A 22,338-nucleotide genomic window follows, 5' to 3' on the forward strand; every position below is an offset into this window, starting at 1 on the left:
AATTAGTCTATAAGTTGTCATTTTTACGGGAAAAGTTCAGTGTCAGACTGCAGTATTCTCTAGGGAGTCTGACGAGAGATGACCAACTAAACACACGCAGTTCTGGTGGATTCAAAGGGGTTCCGAGCCCCACTCGCTCTCACAGCAGCACAATTCTTCGGTGAGCGGATGGGTTTGACACGGGGCTGTTTTATATCCATGACGCTGCCTTTGGTTTCAAATCGGCTGGCCAGTCTAAACACTATCTGCCGGTAGGCAGCCCACCGCGTCCAAAATGAACACGGAAACCTTGGTACGTATGCGCCACATGTGCTGTCATCTGTCAAATCATGCATGAACTAAGGTTACTCATCCAAAATGACATCGTTCTGAGCCCAGATGTGCATTTTCGGCACATAACATGTCTTGCGCCACCCTGTTTCATACAACATACCACATTACCATTTATCATAGCAACAGTCAATAATGATTACATCGCTCCACGTAGGATTGGCATCAGGAAGGGCATCAGGCCGTAAAACCAGGCTAAATTCACACTAAGTGCTGACCCCAGTAAATTGGACAAAATAGCCAGGAAGAAAATACCATACTACCAAACACGACAGAAGCGCACAATAGTGAATAGGTCTACATATCACCATACAGAGTTGGCGTCAGGAAGGGCATCCTGCCGTAAAACTAGGCATAATCCATATTAATGCCCATCTCGGATGACTTTTTTTTTTTTTGCTATTTGCTTTACTTCACACCGACACAGATAGGTCTTACGGCAACGATGCGACAGGAAAGGCCTAGGAGTGGGGAGGAAGCGGCCGTGGCCCTAATTAAGGTGCAGCCCCAGCATTTGCCTGGTGTGGAAATGGGAAACCACGGAAAACCATCTTCAGGGCTGTCGACAGTGGGGTTCGAACCCACTATCACCCGGATGCAAGCACACAGCTGCGTGACCCTAACCGCACGGCCTCGGATGATTTGGAAAATACCAGATAATAATAATAAGAATAAGAAAAAGAAGAAATTTGTGAGTGCTACACATGCAAAAAACAATAGGGCGAATTTAAAATGGAACGTGTGTCAATCATTCCGGAGCTCGCAACGTTAGAGCGAAGGAAACCATTGTATCACCAAGTTTGACCGATTGGCCAACTGAACGGTCATAGATTTAACGAGCTTCTGTTCCTGGTGACAGCCGGATGACACCACTGGACGTGAACAGGGAGAAATAAAGACACGTATTTTATGGCAGGTGGAAAGGGAGTTGAATTTTTTAACGAAAATACAAATAGGAAGTGGACTTAAAACAATACACCCCAAAAGGTGTGTTGACTGGGGGGTGAGGAATTATGACAAAAATATGCATTTACATGAAACCGTTTGAATTATGAAGTTAACATTTCAAATGATGTCCTAGGCGTTAAATAACAGAAGGTTTGAAACAAATTTAACCCCTCAGAGAGTTAAATAGGGGTTAAGATCCGAAACGATTTAATGTACGAAGACAATATTCCAAATAGCGGTATATATTTTAAATCATATGTGTGAAATAGGAAAAAATAATTTAACGTTTCATCCCTAAAGTGTTAAAGGAGGTTAGCTCCGTAAACGAAATTATTCATTCCTTCAAAACCGTTTGACGCACAAAGTTGTAATGTTACGAGAAGGGTATTCTTTTATGTTCTGGGTGTAAAATACCGTATACTTCAAAGTATTTCTCCCCTAAGGGGTTCAGAGCCGGCCCCGTGGTGTAGGGGTAGCGTGCCTGCCTCTTACCCGGAGGCCCAGGTTTCAATTTCCGGCCAGGTCAATGATTTTTACGTGGATCTGAGAGCTGGTTCGAGGTCGACTCAGCCTGCTTGATTAGAATTGAAGAGCTATCTGACGGTGAGATAGCGGCCGCGGTCTAGAAAGCCAAGAATAACGACCGAGAGGATTCGTTGTGCCGACCACACGACGACACCTCGTAATCTGCAGGCCTTCGGGCTGAGCGTCGGTCGCTTGGTGGGCTAAGGCCCTTTAGGGCTGTAGTACCATGGGGTTAGTTAATTGGTTCAGATGGTGTTTGACTCTCAAAATCACAATATTCATTCTTCCGAAGCCGTTTCAGGCACGAGCTTATTTTAATGAAGGGTGGTCCTCTATATCCTAGATGTTAATAAATATTTAAAAACATTCACCCCTTAAAAAGCATTCATTCCTCCATCACTATTGGACGTACAATCAAAATTTCACAGGTTGGTCGCTTTTACATCCTAGATGTTAAATAAGGCAGTGTTTAAAACATTCACATTCTTCTGTATGGGGTTCAAATGAGTGGTAGATCAGAAAATAAATAATCATTCCTCCGAAACTGTTTGACGTACGAACTGAGGGCGTATTTTACAGGCTCATCTGACAGTGGACTCTCCAAAATGTAAAGCTTTGAATAATAACTTTCGGTTTAAAGCCGTAGCGAAGAGCGGGTATCTTGCTAGTTTATCATAAGAATAATGTACAAGTACGTTTGTATCCATGGGCGCCCGCAAGGTGGAGCAAGGGGGGCGCCTGCACCCCCCCCCCTGGAATTCTAAAAAGGTTGATGTTCACTTGTTTAGTGTCATACCAGATTATTTCATAAACTGAACTTGCTGACAGTCATCTGGCATCTGTTATAACCGGAAATTTCTATAAACAATTTAATGTTTCTGACGTTATATTGGTTTTTATATTCAAGAAAATTGTTAATGTGTGCCCCCCCCCCCCCGGATGAGACCGTGTATTACTACAAAAATGTGTACTCTAAGTGGTCTCTTACTTCTCATAGCCTATAATAGAAGAAAGGACCTTGGTTCGATTTTGAATAAGCCAGTGAAACTCACTGCATCTAACATGATTCATGTTGTATTGTACTTACAGATGTTAGTGTTAACTAGCTCCTTGCATCTGCCCACTGGGTATACATAAGAGAAAAGACCCAATCTACATTCGTATAATGCCCAAAAAGAGCGAAATACACTGACTGACAGAGCAAATGCAACACCAAGAAGGAGTGGTCAGAACTTTATGCCAATTGCAGGGTAGACTGGCGTCACTGAGGTATGCTCATGATGTGAAATGCGCCGCTGTGCTGCGCACGTAGCGAACGATAAATGGGACACGGCGTTGGCGAATGGCCCACTTCGTACCGTGATTTCTCAGCCGACAGTCATTGTAGAACGTGTTGTCGTGTGCCACAGGACACGTGTATAGCTAAGAATGCCAGGCCGCCGTCAACGGAGGCATTTCCAACAGACAGACGACTTTACGAGGGGTATGGTGATCGGGCTGAGAAGGGCAGGTTGGTCGCTTCGTCAAATCGCAGCCGATACCCATAGGGATGTGTCCACGGTGCAGCGCCTGTGGCGAAGATGGTTGGCGCAGGGACATGTGGCACGTGCGAGGGGTCCAGGCGCAGCCCGAGTGACGTCAGCACGCGAGGATCGGCGCATCCGCCGCCAAGCGGTGGCAGCCCCGCACGCCACGTCAACCGCCATTCTTCAGCATGTGCAAGACACCCTGGCTGTTCCAATATCGACCAGACCAATTTCCCGTCGATTGGTTGAAGGAGGCCTGCACTCCCGGCGTCCGCTCAGAAGACTACCATTGACTCCACAGCATAGACGTGCACGCCTGGCATGGTGCCGGGCTAGAGCGACTTGGATGAGGGAATGGCGGAACGTCGTGTTCTCCGATGAGTCACGCTTCGGTTCTGTCAGTGATAGTCACCGCAGACGAGTGTGGCGTCGGCGTGGAGAAAGGTCAAATCCGGCAGTAACTGTGGAGCGCCCTACCGATAGACAACGCGGCATCATGGTTTGGGGCGCTATTGCGTATGATTCCACGTCACCTCTAGTGCGTATTCAAGGCACGTTAAATGCCCACCGCTACGTGCAGCATGTGCTGCGGCCGGTGGCACTCCCGTACCTTCAGGGGCTGCCCAATGCTCTGTTTCAGCAGGATAATGCCCGCCTACACACTGCTCGCATCTCCCAACAGGCTCTACGAGGTGTACAGATGCTTCCGTGGCCAGCGTACTCTCCGGATCTCTCACCAATCGAACACGTGTGGGATCTCATTGGACGCCGTTTGCAAACTCTGCCCCAGCCTCGTACGGACGACCAACTGTGGCAAATGGTTGACAGAGAATGGAGAACCATCCCTCAGGACACCATCCGCACTCTTATTGACTCTGTACCTCGACGTGTTTCTGCGTGCATCGCCGCTCGCGGTGGTCCTACATCCTACTGAGTCGATGCCGTGCGCATTGTGTAACCTGCATATCGGTTTGAAATAAACATCAATTATTCATCCGTGCCGACTCTGTTTTTTCCCCAACTTTCATCCCTTTCGAACCACTCCTCCTTGGTGTTGCATTGTCACTGTCAGTCAGTGTAGTACCGTACAGTTCTGAGCAGTACAGAATATTGTTATCTAGAAACACAAACACAATCATTGCAATATCACTGCAATGATGGCAAAGAGTAATGCATACCCTCATAGTCAAGGATATAATTTTGCTCCTGATGGCTTTTAGATACTTGATGGTAAATTTAAATGGCCTGAAGTTGACTTTCAGAATTTCTACCCATAAATAATTACAATAAAATATCACGGACTTTTGTCTCATTGGCCCGGACGTTCTTGTTACTCTACAAAACCACGGGTTATCCGTGAAATCCGTGATATATGCAAATCTAGAACTTTGCTATGGCAATAAGTAAAAAGTAAATTCATGTCCTCGTCTTGAGGTGGTGCAGCTCTTTTCATGCACACCCCAAATGGAGGTGAGCTGCATGTACCATTTCAACAACATACCAGCCCTCCTGCCATTCTTAAATATCTGGCAGTACCGGGAGTCGAACCCGGGTCCCCGAGAACGGCAGTGACAAAGGTTGTAGTGATACTAGTAACGTCATTCCTTACGCAACCAGTTCCTGTGATGAATGGTGTGAAGATATCTCTTATTAGAGTCTCTTCGTATATGCATTTCAGTGCGCTTGACCGGGTGAGTTGGCCGTGCCGTTAGGGTCGCGCAACTGTGAGCTTGCATCCGGGAGATAGTGGGTTCGAACCCCACTGTTGGCATCCCTGAAGAGAATTTTCCGTGGTTTCCCAATTTCACACCAGGCAAATGCTGGGGCTGTACCTTAATTAAGGCCATGGCCGCTTCCTTCCCAATCCTAGGCCTTTCCTACCCCATCGTCGCCATAAAACCTATCTGTGTTGGTGCGACGTAAAGCCAATTGTATAAAAAAAAAATCAATGCGTTTGGCAGAGTGATGGAGGCTCGGTGAGGAAAGCAAAGGAAAACTACCTCATTCCGCTAGTACACCTCTTCAGCGTTGCCTAGGACATCTATGATAACTGATGGTGGAGGTGCTGGGAATTTAAACAGCCTTTGCGCTGAGGACTCGACATGCTCACACAAATACACACATGAATGGGACAAAAAGAAATAATTTCCACGCACGCGGATCTGTGGGCAATTGCTAATTTCTAATACAAATAATCTTATTTCATTCTTAAGTCTCTTGTTAACCACTGAGAACATTGAGTCAATTTCATTCTCCCGCTCAAGGCTTTTCATGTCGTTCTTACAAATTAGTTGACACATTGACCAGAGGCCAGCTAACTCTAAAAGAACCTCAGTTTTTTCCAACGTCACCTTCCCACGTTTATGTGAGATCGGTGGAGCATCCAGGCTCTATGTAGGACTTGGCAGTTGGTTTGATAAGCGGTTACATACGGTGCCCTTATTGCCGAACGATTTGTTCCAAGTGGAAATCTCACTCGAAGTTGCCAGGTTTCGAACCCAGCACTCTCAAATAGGGATCTGATTTGTTAGACTACTGTACCAGCCCCTCCTCCCCACTCTAACAGAATATGAGTAACAGAATAAAATGTGCATAATGTGTTTGCAATGTACACAGAATGTATTTAACTGCAAATGCCTCAGTTTAATTTCGTATTTAATAATTTGAACATTACGGTACCTTTAGGAGAAGTGTCGTTGAGAGGAGTGTCGTATGCTCTTGGGCCCATGTATCTGGGATTACCCAGTAGGGCTGCCGCAGCGCCCAGAAGAGCCAGGAAGTAGACCACTATTCCAACCAGGATCTTCATACTGACAAGACGACAGCTGATCGCGTCCCTATTTATCTTGCCTTCGCTGTCGGTTGCATGTCTGCAGACACAAAGCACGTACTCTCAACAACTGCTCTACATGTGTTCTTTTGAAAGTGGCGGATATGATTAACAAGGTCAGGGAAGGAACAGAAGAGAATTTTTTCAGACGTTTCTTTCAGGGACTTCTCACCATACATGAAAAGTTCACTTAATTCATTATTTATATGTTTGCTAGTGTTTTAACGCGGGGAAGAGATGGAAGGGAGCGAGTTGTATAGGCGGCACATTTTATGAGACATGGAAGGAGTTCAAGAATAACAAAAGTCACCTTTAAAAAGAATACAGCAAAATAAAATAGTAACTTTTTACTGCAGTTAGGACGACACCTGACATTTATTTAATGTCGGTGATGTCAAAGAAAATTGTTCCAAAGCAATATCGGGTAAACATGGCCTAATTTTACTGTTATTCAGGTTCATGACTGAGAACATGTGTTCGCAAAGGTATGTAGAAACATATTAACTAATTTGCATATCAATGCGTAGATACACCGAAGTTCTTTTTGTTCCAAGTTCTTATAAAATGCAAAGAAAGAGGCCTGGAATATTGTAATATCTGTCTTTCAAAATTGTCATCTCTGAAATATGACTGGAGCCTGCTTAAAATTTGTAGAGAGGGGCGTCATAAAGATGTTAAATTCAGTCGACGTTTCTACACCATTGTGGAATTGTTTAAGGGCTTCACAGATACTATCAGTATTATAATCGGACAAATTACATGGTTTGGAAGATCGGAATTCCTCAAAATCTTTCTCTTGTAATTGTTTTTCGAACAGTGAAATTCCCATCTTACTGGCACGAACTCTGTCTAACATGGCACCAATCAACATATTTTTGCCTTGCAAAGAAAGATTTAAATCACTCAAATGGTTTTTAATATCGGCTGAAAGGATGAGGTGAGCAGCCACAGCCAGAAAGGGTAGTGACAGTCAGCCCTGGCAGTTGTAATTGCCTGAACTAGCCTCTACCCCAGTGGCTCTCAGGGTGCATGCGCCTGGTGCAGGCACTGTGCGCGGTGAAAAAGACGACTTCGCTTGGTTGACCAGAGTGCAGACCCCCACTCCTCGATTTGGAACAATAGCGCTGTCTCTGTCTTTCCCCACGCCTGTCTCGCTCACTCCCCCTGTCTCCCTCTTCCTCACTAGCTCCGTAGCGCTCCAAATCCGAGCTTATTCGATTAGCCCAGAGACGAAGCGTTGGTCCGAGCTGAGCCGAGCGGGACCGATGCACTGTGCACAGGAACTCTGCACCGCTGTTTGCACGCGTGAGATTTTGGGTGTTTGAGAGGCCCTGCCTACCCTGTCAGTATTTGTCCTTGCCTTGGCTAGCTGGTGAGGGAGGTGTTAGAGGAGAAATGCAGCTTCGGGGGTGTATAACTTATTACCAGCGCTAGGATTTTAATGACATTTCATCTTTTAACTGGTTCACAATAGTCATTGCTAACCTGTACGGACATCCTGGCCATAGTTCCCACATTGTAGAAATGCTAATATATTAGGTAAATTTTTGTCATTTTTGCCATTTTGTATTATTAGATCGTTTTCTAAAATTATGCGTCATTATTCGGTAATTTTTTGGAATTTATTAGATTATTTTGTACCTTTTGAGTTACTTTCTTACACTTTTGAGGATTTTGAAGTATTTGCGCGTGTGTTAATGGATATTATTATGAATACGAAGACTTGAGAATCTCCACAACTCTTTGCCAATCTGGGAACTAAATAAACTTTGTTCAACCCTTACTTCTTGGAAATGTCCACTTTCCAGGAGATTCACCTGCAGTTGTAACTAATCCGAGAAGGATGTTGAAAGCGAGGGTAGGAGAACAAATTACATTTGGCCAGGTAATGTCAGTCTGGTTGAGTGTCTCAGTGTAACCATACGTGTTGTGGAGTTAACTTTAGTTATCGATTCCGATTTTTGTTTGCAGTGTACATATTTAAAATGTCGAAATTAAAGCCAAGTAATGAAATGTCGTATGGTTTTTTTTTTTTTGCTAGTTGCTTTACGTCGCACCGACACAGATAGGTCTTATGGCGACGAAGGCGTATGGCTTTTAGTGCCAGGAGTGATCGAGGACATGTTCGGCTCGCCAGGTGCAGGTCTTATGATTTGACTCCTGTAAGCGACCTGCGCGCCGTGATGAGGATGACATGATAATGAAGACGACAAATACACCCAGCCCCGTGGCAGCGAAATTAACCAATTATGGTTAAAATTCCCGACCCTGTCGGGAATCGAACCCGGGACCCCTGTGACCAAAGGCCAGCACGCTAACCATTTAGCCATGGAGCCAGACAAAGCCAAGTAGGGCTGCTCATTTCAAATAATTTCGTAATTCGGGGAGGATATTTTTTTCTACTCATGAAGACATTATTTTCTGCAAAATTCATGAAGTGAAAGTGGTAGCGGATAGGAGAATTACCATTCAGGAACGTATTGGTCAAGCATATACGGTACGTGGAATCCAGAATAATAGTAGACGAGATGCCGATGACCTAGATGTTATACCCCTTTAAACAACAATCATCATCATCATCAATAGTAGAAGAAAACTTTCTCAACTGTTACTCACACAAGAAAACATCCAGTGACGTCACCCTCTCCGTGTTTTTCAGAGACTTGTGTGAAGCCTTGGTTTCTGCGAACATTCCCATCTGGAAAGTGAACAATATTAAATTCAGAGATTTCTTAGTAAAGTACACGGACCGTTAATTCCGGACCAGTCTACTTTGAGAAATAACTATGTATCCCACTGCCATGAGAGTACTATGAGCAAAATAAGAGGACAAGTCTGCGGGAAAAACAATCGTCTTTATCCGTAAAACCAGCGACGTTAAAGGCTGTTGCACTGCCAATGTTATCGTGGGCACGTTGGAAGTAGATAGACCTGGACAGATATTTTTGCTTACGACCGAGATTTTGCACTCTGAGAACCATTCAGCAATATGTTGCATCTTTGATAAATCGATGGCACTACTGTGGCCTGAGGGTGTAAGACATGCCGATGCCTAGCTCATGCATTACACAGAGTAGGCGAAGAAGTCAGATCAAATTTCCCTGAAGCTTGTGCTGAAAACCAAGAAGATATTTCTTAAGTCACCATCCCGCAGGGAACTTTTTAAATCCCAAGCACCCGACATTCCATTACCACCGCAGCCTTACATCACACGGTGGGGAACGTGGATATACGTCTGTGTTTTTTACTGTAACAACTTTCAGCCAGTGGAAAATGTAATAGATTCTCTCGAGGAGCAAGACGCCAAGGCCATTCGGATTACATCACACGGTGGGGAACGTGGATATACGTCTGTGTTTATTACTGTAACAACTTTCAGCCAGTGGAAAATGTAATAGATTCTCTCGAGGAGCAAGACGCCAAGGCCATTCGGATTGCCCGAGAATTGTTTTCAGATACGCAAATGGAGAGAAAACTAGCATACATCAAGGGGAATTTCGGTTCTTTGTCGTTAACTAATGCACGTCTTCAGAAAAGAGGCTTGGCTCTCGAAATACTGATCAATTTAGTCAGAGCAGCCACAGACCAATTACAATGAGTTTAGTGTCAAACCGAAACGTGTTCTTGACAAGAATTCGGGCTGTAATGTTTTGTGCTCCATCTTTCGGGTGTTCACGGGTGAAGATTTTAGCATCACTGGAACTGAAGGGGAACTTACATCCAGTCACTTAGTCACTTAGTACACATCAAGTACGCTCCCATCACATCTGTAGACGTTGAAAAGAACTTCTCAAAGTACCAGAAAGTGTTGGCCGACAACTGTCGTTCTTTTTCCTGGAAGAAACTGCGAATGGTCGCTGTCATCTACTGTAATGCGGAATGAGGTAAGACTGTATATCTTATTTTATGTGCACATTTTTCATGTATGCTATAATCCAATAACGAATTTGATTATCTAATGGCAAAATGTTCGTTTTTTTTTGTGTGTTGTTCTTCAGATCTTCCCGACTTAACGGACCACATAACAGGAAATAAAATCTTGAAAGAAAAACTGAATTTGCAGTATTAAACAATCGGCTGAAATGTTAACCAGTATTTATGTTCATCTTCATCAAACTAGATATCCATTAAACTTATGTTAGTAAAGAATGACGCACCCTGTTTGCACTTGTTTGTGTGTTATGTCAACAACATAAATATAGGCTATACCAATTCGATTAGTAAGTTGATTGTAATATTTTATTAAACATTTATGTCATTTTTTGAAGTTTCGGATCATTTTACTGAATTTTTGCCGTCATTTAATAGATCATTTTTAAACATTTTCAGGTCATCAAAATCCTGGCCCTGCCTATTACTCTTTTAGTGCCCCTCGAAGGACTTGAATTGTGTAAATTCAGCGAGCCAAACTTGATAACACATTTTACTTAGAGAGGTATTCATTAATACGTAGGTAAAGAGCTTCTCTTTCTCATAATTGTGTATGGAAATATACTAATCGTAGCCATCACATCAGCAACCGAAACATGAGTTATTCGATATGCATTACTTAACATTTAAAAGAAGACGAAGAGAAGAAGAAGAAGATGAACGCCTACTTGTTTGTGTTATTATGGATACGGACAATATTTATCCCCATTAATTTTAATCTGAACATACGATTCTTTGATGTCCACCTGAACAGGACATTGTGGGAGTTAATACTGTGCGGTCATAGATAAACACGATGAATGTGTCTTGTAACGAAATACAAAATAATACAGTCATATTAAAAAATTAAGCATAAACTGTGGTAAGTGCAATGCAGTGACAGACTACACGTTTCTGTCATGTTACGCAATATGTCTATACAAGTTATGCCGCCGTAGGCCTCTACATGGTGCAGTAAACTATTTCTTTTCCTTTGCTGGTGGTTTAAAGTCGCACTAATACTTCCGGTTTTCGGCGACGATGGCATAGGAAAGGAGGGAAGGAAGTAGCCATGGCTTTTACAGCCCTAGCATTTGTCAGGCGTGAAAATTGAAACACAGAAAACCATCTGCGGGGCTGCCGACGGTAGGGTTAGAACCCACCTTCTCCCGAATGCAACCTTACAGCTATACGATCCTTACCCCTGTGCCAACTCATTATCGTAAACAGAACAGAGATGGCCATTCCGCACATCTTCTTCATATTTTCATTCTAGGAGCAGTTTATGATCCTGACAGTGAAGCTAGGGCCTGTTTCTTCTTCTTCTTCTCCTCCTCCTTCTTCTTCTTCTTCTTCTACAGCTTTTTCCACACCATGGAGGGGCCGCGAGTGCGAACTGTGACGCATAAATATGTGGATTTGACCCTGTTTTACGGCCGGATGTGGAGGGATCTATTCACCACTGCGGAGGTTTTCCTTTTTGCTATTTATTTTACACAGACAGGGCTTATAGTGTTAAACGGGGTTATTTATTTGTCATAAGTCTGTACAGAGTTCTCCACATTCCACAGAAACTACGCATGAATTAGAGCCCTGCAAGAGAAGCAGACGTGTTTGCACGAGTAGGCCTACTGAATGCTAGTTGCGTAAGCAAAATGGGGATAGTCATACTGGTCGACGCTTGCCTAGCGTAGCTGATGCCTGTTCATATAGCCTATGGGATTAAAGAGAATGGGGGCGGCGGTAAATTGGCATTATTGTCTTCTGCTTTGGAAGTGCTCACAACAGGAGTGAAAGTAAATTCCACGGAATCCGTTGTAAATGACGTGCAGAGAATAGGAAGGGCCCAATGGAGATTAAGATGCAATTGGTATACGGGATCAAAGCCTATCAAATTCTCCGAAATGCCAAGAATTTAAAAGGGACGGAAGTCTGGATCCAGAGAGACCTGGGAGTTGAAGAAAGAAAGGAGATTACAATTAGATATCATCCGATGGAGCTGGAATTCTTTACCAAATTAACGGAGACCTCAGGGTAGATTGGTATCTCTGTATTACGAAGAGTTTTTTTGATTCTTGGTATGAGAGAACGGTACTCACATAACATGATTCATTCCAGCAAGTTCACTCACCGGTGCACACCGAGTCCGATAGTTGCGGCCGGCGTGGTTTTCTAAGTGGGATGGCATCGAAGTCTTCGCTTCGCTAACATAAACTCCCATTGGGATTGTGTGGGTCAGGATGAAGAGACGGGTGAGTCGCATTTAGCACGAGTTCCCTCACGAACTACTGACACTTAGGACGGGTGAAAAGTTCACATTGGATGGGGTATATTTTAAGCGAATGGTGTATTCAGTGCCATGTCGACTGTTGGACCTCCAGACTGGTCCCTGAAATCCAAAGTACCTTATACAAGTGAAGTGAAGATTGTAAGTACTAGAAATGTGTGCAGTCTCGACCATGATAACACAAGATTAAGTATCGGTAAAGCGAGGAAAGATTTACTGTATTCCTACGGCACATACTGAACACTAACACTGCTAACCATTGAATTAATTACATGATCCCCCTGTGTGTCGATATACTGAAATAGTGAAAGAGACCCTTCCCTTCGCACAACAATATACAATTTTACTACAACTTATTATTTATGGCATATATCTGAATTGTCAACATGGGAGCATGGATGCAAACAAGAATTTGCTTACATACTTTACATTAAAGCCAACGAGGGGTTAAACGGGGTTACTTAATAAAATTGGGTTCCTTTGACCTATAGTGCTACTTACGGAGAAGGAGATGATTCATTTTGAGATTCCATTTCATGAACACTGGAGTCAAGTGAAGCCGGGGATTCCATCGTAGAAAACTTCTGGTCAACAGCACCTGAAAAAAATGTGAATACACAGACTGAAACAGTCTTATTTGTACAGGTGGTTATTTTACACTTTATGCCATAATAACGCGTACTCATATATTATTTTTGGGCCTTTTTGTCCTGTTTTGATTGTACAGGTATTTAAGGAATAGAACAAAATAGGTAACAATGCCATTACACCTTTAATATATAAAACAATGCAGATAGAACCCCCCCCATGGCACTACAGCCCTTGAAGGGCCTTGGCCTACCAAGCGACCGCTGCTCAGCCCAAAGGCCTGGGGACCGCTATCTCTCCGTCAGATGGCTCCTCAGTTTTAATCACGTAGGCTGAGTGGACCTCGAACCAGCCCTCAGGTCCAGGTAAAAATCTCTGACCTGGCCGGGAATCGAACCCGGGGCCCCTGGGTAAGAGGCAAGCACGCTACCCCTACGCCACGGGGCCGGCCAAATAGAAACAGAACGTACAGTTCATATTACAACACTCGTATTTGCACACCAGTAATACAAACAACTAAACAAACATTTTCTGTGATACAAGAAGAACCTAATATTTAGTGGCATAAACTCTGGCCTTTATTACAGCTTTAAAACGTCTCGGCATAGAATTTACTAGCCTTTTACAGACAGTGGGGTCAATTTTTTCCCATTCCTCTGCCACAATTTCCTTTAATTGACCTTTAGATTGTACGCGCCTAGAACGAACCCGTTTTTTCAAGTGAACCCACAAATGTTCGCTGGGGTTCAGGTCTGGCGACTGGGCAGGTGTTTTGAGCTGCTTAGGAACACTCCATATGAGCCATTCTTTGCACACGCCAGCAGTATGTTTAGAATCATTGTCACCTGGTGAGTTGGCCGTGCGGTTAGGGGCGCGCAGCTGTGAACTTGCATCCGGGAGATAGTGGGTTCGAGCCCCACTGTCGGCAGCCCTGAAGATGGTTTTCCGTGGTTTCCCATTTTCACACCAGGCAAATGCTGGGGCTGTACCTTAATTAGGGCCACGGCCGCTTTCTTCCCACTCCTAGCACTTTTCTATCCCATCGTCGCCATAAGACCTATCTGTGTCGGTGCGACCTAAAAGAAATTGTAATAAATAAAGAAAGCAGAATCATTGTCTTGCTGGAATATGTACAAGGTTAGAAGCCCCATCTTTTGAGCGCTCTGTTTCACATTTTTCCGCAGTACTTCAAGATAGCCCCATCTGTCCATGATTCCATCGATAAAGTGGATGGTACCAACACTTTTATAGAGGACATACACCCCCACACTAGAATGGAATCGCTGTGACTTCATCGATGGAAAAAGGGCCAAGTCATCTGGGAAGGCTAAGCATGGAATTTCAAGCATGATTTTTTTGTGCCTCAATGTTTACTGGATTCCAGCTAATTTTCACTATCAGTTCTTTTCCCATTCCCTCATCACCTTATCTAGGACGAGGTTGAAGAGGAGGGGTGACAATCCATCTCCTTGCCGGACAACAGTTTTTATCAGGAATTTGTCTGAGATTTCTCCCATGAACTTCACTCTTGACTTCGTGTCAGTGAGGGCCTGTTTGGTCAAGTTTAGCGTTTTAGATTCTAATCCTTGCTCTTGCAGGATGCTAAACAGAGATTGACGATCAATTGAATCATAAGCCTTCTTGAAATGTACGAAGGTACAGATGATTGGGAGATTTCTGAGGGCCCTGAATTTTAGAGCGGTTTTGAGGTTGAAGATCTCTTCAGTGCACGATCTGTGAGGACGGAACCCAGCTTCATATTCACCACTCTTCTGCTCGAGTTGTTCTTGTACTCTTTTCAACAGGCATGCAGAGAAAATTTTGTAGCCGACTTCAAAGAGGGAGATTCCACTACAGTTGTTGACATCAGTTTTGTCTCCTTTTTTGTGAAGTGGGTGAATCAATGTCCATTTCCAGTCTACAGGGAGTTTTTCGCTTTTCCAGATTTTCTGTGTGATTTCTGCAAGTTCTTTGAGTGAATTTGGTCCAAGATTCGTAAGGAATTCTGCAACAATCCCGTCTCTTACTGATGTTCTGTTGTTTTTTGTCGTTTAATGTGGCTCTGAATTTCTTCCTGGTTCGTTGGAGGCGATTCTGGGTGAATGAAACTGGATGCTTCTTCAAGAAATCTTTCATGGGTTCGGGGCAGTTAAGAAGTTCTGAGAAGTACCCTGCAAATTCTCGGCAGTTTTCCTTATTAGTAAGCGCCAATTTTCCGTCTTGTTTCCTTAAACATAAGTTCTGTGGAATGTATCCTCGGATTTTTTCTGTGAACATTCTGTAGAAATACCTTGTGTTGTGGTTTCTAAAGTTTTCTTCAATTGAGTCCAATATTTCTTTCAGATGCTTTCTTTTTTCTTGCCGGATGATTCTGGATACTTGTTTTCTGCTCTCATAAAATTCTTGTTGAGTTTTCTCGGATTTTCTACTGTTTCTGAAATGCAGATTTTTTTAATACCTAGAGCTTGGTCGCATGTTGAGTTCCACCAGGGGTGTTTTGTATTCCTTTTTAAGGGTACCATTTTTCGTGCCTTCTGTATGATTTTGGTGTGGAATTCTTCCCATGTTATCGCTGGTTGATTTTCCCATGCTTCTTTTAGATCGGTAACAGGAATCCTTTTTATGCCAAATTTCTGTTGTTGGATTTTCTTGGGGTGGTATTCTCTTGGAGTAAATTTCACTTTGACTCTTGTCAGATAGTGATCAGAGTCGATGTTCGCTCCTCTTCTCATTTGTACGTCGTGTACCTCTTTCTGTAGCGTATATGAGATAACTACATGATCAATCTGATATTCGTCAATGGATTCAATGGGGGACCTCCAGGTTTTTTGTTTCTTGGGATGCTTCCTGAGGGATGTGGACATGATTTTAAGGTTGCACTGTTGACATAGTTCAATGAGTCTTGAACCGTTTTTGTTGGTAAAAATGTGCGCCGGGTAGAGCCCGACGGTTTTCCTATGTTCTTTTTCTCGGCCGATTTGTGCATGGAATTCGCCGAAGAGAATTATGATGTTATCCTTTGGAATTTCTGCCATTATCTTTTCAAGTTTGTTCCAAATTTGTCCACGTTTTGGGGGTTCTTCTTGTTGTCTATATTTGTAGGGGCGTGTGCATTAATATATATTTTTTATTGGCACACTGAATCCTCATGGTCATTAGGCGATTGTTGATGGAGTTAACTTCTTGGGTTGAGTTCAGTATACATTTTCCGACTAGTTGGCTGAATGGTCAGTGTACTGGCCTTCGGTTCAGAGGGTCCCGGGTTCGATTCCCGGCCGGGTCGGGGAATTTAACCTTCATTGGTTAATTCCAATGGCCCGGGGGCTGGGTGTTTGTGCTGTCCCCAGCATTCCTGCAACTCACACACCACACATAACACTATCCTCCACCACAATAACACGCAGTTACCTACACATGGCAGATGCCGCCCACCCTCATCGGAGGGTCTGCCTTACAAGGGCTGCACTCGGCTAGTAATAGCCACACGAAATTATATATAGGATACTTTTTCGTACTACGAAGCTCATACCAAATAAAAGGGTCCTATTTAGAATATTTTGGTCCGTTTTACTCTTGAATATACGATAATTTCCATAATCCAAGGTGTCATCATCAGTAAAGCGAGTTTCCTGCAGGGCAACGATAAGAATTTTTTGCCGATCAAGTTCTGTGACTAAATTTAGTAAAATTCCTGGTTGAATCAAAGTGTTGATATTGAATGTACCAATGTATGTGGGGGTTTTGTGGGACAGTTTACCAAAGAGCTCAGACTCTTTCCCATGTTTTCGTGGTCGTTCAGGCTCCCCGAATCCGAAAACCTGGTTGCCGCCTCAATGCGACGGGTGGATTGGGTACCACTTGGGGTAATGTTGTTACTACGCTCACGAATCATGTTTGGCTTGTAATAGGAGATCCAGCAGTGCTGGGTGCTTAGAACCAGGGATTGTTAGTTCCTGGAGCTTGGTATTGCCGCCGCACCCACAAGGTGTCAGGCGCGGACCAGGAAGGCGGTGGATACCACTCAGGCTTTTTATTACTATCCCAGAAAGCAACGATGCCTCTTCCCGCCGTACCGATGTTCTTCATCTCCGCCTTCACTCGTAACCCTGAGCTAAGATGATACATTCCGGGACTCATATAGGCTACATGCTACCTCATTATTATTATTAATATTATTATTTCGCTTAATTAATTGGAAACGTGTTACAAGTTGATAAGTTATCAAGACTGTGGGCCTATAGAATAGTAAAGAACAATACTGAATTATAAGATAAATGAACATGTTGCACTACCACCATTTATTTTATGGTTGGTTTGTGCTAATTATATCAGGTTAGTCAACCAATCGTTTGCCGGATTATATCAGAAGTTCCTGAAATTATTGCACCGCACATCAAACCGTACTATTTACACTTTATTGGGGAAGTAATTAGGCCTACTACAACGTAAGAGCTACGGATATATTTGTCAAATCAGTAAAAGCGTTGTAAGGCTAGATATTCTACATTTGGATGAATATTTGTATAGGTTCGAGTTCCTGGATAACTATAAACATATTACGAAGAAAATTAGACTCTGGCCATTTTCGTAGTTTGCATTGTCCACAACAAGTTTTTCCCACGTCATTCATATTCTGATGAGAAACTGCGTCGATCTGCTTGTTCTATATTATGTGCATGTACTTAGACACAAGTTCTTGGAGGTGCCATCTCAGCTCGCTGTTTTGTTATCCATTCTGATAACCAAATTCAATATAGACGATCCTTTAACCTCAAAAATGGCAACAAATGTCGCGCGATGGCTTTCGATAAACAGAACACAATAGATCATCCCACTATTCGGTAGCCAGAACAACACGATCCAAGAAGCATGGGCATAATATACAGCATTGCCACATCTCCAGTGAATACTTACTGTATCACTGAGTGTGCTCTTTAAGTGCTGCCTATGAAATGTAAACTCATATATGTGAATACTTACTGTAAGTGTTCCCTTATCTTAAGGGTTCCGCTTATGTATAAGTGCTGACTATGAATTCGGCCCCGGTGGTATTTTAAAAGTAGGAAGGATCACATTATGAAGATAAAGTTGGAATTCAAGAGGACAAATTTGGGCAAATATTCGTTTATAGGTAGGGGAGTTAGGATTTTGGAATAATTTACCAAGGGAGATGTTCAATAAATTTCCAAATTCTTTGCAATCATTTAAGAAAACGCTAGGAAAACAACAGATAGGAAACTTGGCATCTCGGTGGCTGCCCTAAATGCGGATCAGTGTTGATTGACTGATTGATTGATTGATTGATTGATTGATTGATTGATTGATTGATGACGGTATTTCTTAATTTACCGCAGATTTTTCACTTCATTTAAGTAAAAGCAATTAATATGTTCCATTTGTGACAAATTTTACAGTGACATTTCGTAGATAGGAATGCGCGATGTAACCCCTTTATCCTTACCTTTATATAAACTTCTGCAATTTTACTGCTCGGATCCAATCACACTGCACCTCTCCCAGCCGCCAATTCTTCCTTTGTGGGTAGCCTAATATCTGACGTCATTCCATTTCGGCCAACGGCTGCATGACAAAGTCATTTCCATTAGCCTATTCTCAACTGCCCTTGTTTCGGTGTCGTTCCCCTACCACAAATTCTCCTAATCTCGTTTACATTAAACACGCAAGTATTTTCCTCAATAAAAGTAACTTATCAGAAAAATAATGAAATGATCCAAGAAGTTAATATCGCAAAAGCTTAATTGAAAACCTTTTTTTACGATGCCTTAATAGATCTCTGGTGACACACTTGCTGTTTACTCGACAAATTGAATTAAAACTCAGCTATTGATGCCCAACGGAGATTCGATTTCTCTGGCACTTGGTAATGTAAAATGGAATATGGAATGGAATCACATCAAAATGGCTGCACAGGTAGCTGAGGTTTTATTATTATTATTATTATTATTATTATTATTATTATTATTATTATTATTATTATTATTATTATTATTATTATTATTAATATTATTATTATTATTATTATTATTATTATTTTTAATCCGTTTGCCGTCCAGGGTTGGTTCTTCCCTCGGACTCAGCGAGTGATCCCACCTCTACCACCTCAAGTGCACTCCTGGAGCGTGAGGCATTTGGTCGGGGATACAACTGGGGAGGAAGACCAGTACCTCGCCCAGGCGGCCTCACCTGCTATGCTGAACAGGTGCCTTATGGGGGATGTAAAGATTGGAAGGGATAGGCAAGAAAGAGGGAAGGAAGCGGCCGTGGCCTTAAGTTGACTCAGTTGACCTCCCGAGGCTGAGTGGACCCCGTTCCATTCCTCGTACCACATTTCAAATTTTCTGGCAGAGCCACAGATAATCACACTAAGCAGTATACCACAGAGGCGGAGATATTATTATTATTATTATTATTATTATTATTATTATTATTATTATTATTATTATTATTATTATTATTATTATTATTATTATTATTATTGTACCGGGCGGTACACCTCTACACCGTTTATTTAAAAGTTGCGCCAGTTGAAACTCCTCTTCTGGAGGAAGGTTGAACTTTATCTATTCTATTAATTCTCTACTTTCTCAGAAGATGTCACCACGTGGAAAATTTTGAGTTTTTGAACTGTGTCACTTTTGATGTGTTTTTGTTTCGCTTGAAGTAAGAAGTGTGAACTTTCTCTTCTAGAGGACACTACTGAAGAATTACAATAGTGCAACCTAGTGCGAAATCAAAGAACTATTTTGTTGGAGAAATTTTTATTTCAAGAGTTTGTTCTTTGTTAAATTTCTTTCTGTCATGGTTTAAGTTGGCTGTATACCCCTCTTTTTCCCCTTATTTTGGATCTAGCCAATCCCGAATTTCTTTAATTAATTTTCCACCAATAATGTGTTTCTTCTTCCTCTATGTAGGGGTTTCTTTTCCCTAGCCAATAAAAACTTTGAGGGAGGGTGTTTTTATTTCCCCTAACGCCTAGAATCTTCCGCGAGAGGATATAAACTGCTGATTTTGGGGTCTCCGGGCCACTTCTGTTCCATCTTTCAGTGTATTAAGTACATAGCAGGAGGCGGGAAGCGCCTCTTTCTTCCTCTGCCGTTCAACACCAGGTAATGGCCTATTAATAACTTCTTTTCTTGCTAGGTCGGCAGTTTAACACTCGCGGCGGGTTCGAAGCATTTCCATCATGTAACCTTTTCCTAAAATGTAATTACTCTTTTCATCTTTTTCTTGTAAAGCTACATATTGGGATAGAGAGTGCTAACCCTCTCGAGCTCCCACTCACATTTGTTTTGAGGTGAACTTATTTTCTCAAACTATTCTTCGTTTATGTAATGTAAAGTGTTCTTCTCTAAGTCACCTCTGTAGTATGGGATTAGCCCTTGCGTTAGCGGCCCAGAGCCAGATTAGGTTTTAAAAAAAAAACAAAGTGTATTAGGAGTGCAAGATCGCCTCCTCTCAAATTGTTATTTTAGAGGTCATGTAATCCACCTTCTTTTCATGTAATAGACCTCTGTAGGTTGGGTATTTTACCCTTGTGAATACGTCCTTAGAGGACAGCTTGAAGGTAGAGTTTGGTGTGGCCTTTGAGAGGCTTAAATTTTAAGAGCGGATCGCTCTTTTGGAAAATGGAGTGTCATATGCCTCGTGGAGGCTTTTCTGTGTAATTCGGAGCCAGGGGCTCCTAGGGATGAATGGGGTTTTCTGCCCCTCTGTTAAAACTTGTGTTTGTGGTAAAACTGAGCTGATCGCAGAAGTCAGGGCGTGAAGCCCAAAACCTGTAAATATTGTATCTCCCCTTGTTTTGCTACATTGTACCTGCCATGTCTGTTATTGCTTTGTTTTTGAAAAGAAAATATAACCTAGTTAAATTTTAAATTACTTTTACATTAACTTTGATTCCGTAGTTTGAAACCCATTCACGCCCGCACCTTCTTACGCCTCTACCTACCGCTAAAACACGGTAACAAGTGGTAGCAGAGCGTGGTTGAATGGGTCTCAATTTAGCCCCTTTTGACGGCTAAACATTGCTTTGATTCGAACTCTAACAATTGTCTCAGTTGCTGGAATTTTTGAGTTTTTCAAAATTGTTCTGTCATCATGCCCGGCCCTCGCGATGTTCTCCTCCTTAACTATTTGCGCAAAGAGGAGTTGATATACGAGTTAACTATCAGAAATGTTCAATCTGGAGGCACGGTTGCAATAGACACTAACAAGCTTAGAGAGTCCCTTGATTTGCCCATTTCCATCCCCAATTTGGGAGAGAAAGAAATTGACGACTCTCTTTCCACGATCGTCGAGAATATTACTGGGCTAGCTTCCGTAGTTAGTTTTTTTGATGAAAACGATCCATCTCCTAATCAAATTAAGCGTGTGCAAGGCAGGCTGTATCACTTTGCAAATAGAGTTAATGATCTGTTGTCTCTAAAGGTGAATGACGTTCAGAGGAAGGAAGCTAATACGCTCCTTGAAACTATTTCTGAATTGTCTAATAAGGTCACTCAATTGCTAACCGGCGAAGCTCCTCCCAAACCTGATCAACCCGCCACGGTGAATGTAGGTAACGAGGAAGAGCCTTCTCAGGGAGAAGTCAATAGGATAACCGTTGCTGCTCAAACTATCTCTGCCCCATCGAACAACGAATCTGAACGCCGTGCGTCATTAACATCCGCTCTGAATTAACTTCTTTGCCCTTGAAACCTTTAACGACTATGTCACCTGGGTTCAGCAGCTTGCCTCATCCATTGGCAATGTTGCTTAGAGGTATCTCTAAGTTTTCCGTCAACACCACCAGTGACGTAATTTCATTTTTAAGATTTCTAGTGGAATTTCAGGATCATGCCCTTGTGTTTTCTCTTTCCCCATGTCAAATTTTGCAAATTATCTATCCTTATGCTATTGGTGTTCTATCTGACAAAATAGTTAGAGCCATTGCCGAGCAATCTTCTATTGAGGATTTCCATGCCCATTTGCTAGCTAACTTCATCCCGGCTAGGGCCAGGTCCTCCCTTATTCAGAAGTACTATTACCGTGTACAGCGCTTGGATGAAAACTTGGCTGATTTCATTCAAGATATCAAATTCTACACTAGGGTGTTTGCTCTGCACTTTCCTGAAGATCAGATTGTGCAGGCTATTGTAGAAGGTATTTCGCCATCCTACAGGTCATATTTGTGTTTCGCGGCGTGTCCGCAAACCTTCTCTGAACTTGAAGCATTGGCCGTCTCAGCGGAAGGAGTTAGATACGCCGATTCTTTGCGTGTCGCGAAAGAACCCCCGCCTTCCTTTAGTAACACTCGGCCTCCACCTCGCCGACCAGTCAATCCCCGTAAATGTTATGCTTGCGGGTCGCCTGACCATCTGCGGAATAAGTGTCCT

General features: G+C 42.8%; 1 protein-coding gene across 1 annotated transcript in view; it reads right to left on the reverse strand.

The window, feature by feature from the left end:
* LOC136864560 (esterase E4) overlaps positions 1–22,338 on the reverse strand; it is a 327,051-nt gene that overhangs the window by 114,715 nt on the left and 189,998 nt on the right. The window contains exons 2-3 of the mRNA XM_068226335.1: positions 12,857–12,953; positions 6,009–6,199 (exon numbers count right to left, since the gene is read on the reverse strand). Coding sequence (XP_068082436.1) covers positions 6,009–6,199; positions 12,857–12,953 — 288 coding nt within the window. The remainder of the gene's footprint in view (positions 1–6,008; positions 6,200–12,856; positions 12,954–22,338) is intronic.

This window comes from Anabrus simplex, chromosome 2 (assembly GCF_040414725.1).
Source record: "Anabrus simplex isolate iqAnaSimp1 chromosome 2, ASM4041472v1, whole genome shotgun sequence".
NCBI lineage: Eukaryota > Metazoa > Arthropoda > Insecta > Orthoptera > Tettigoniidae > Anabrus > Anabrus simplex.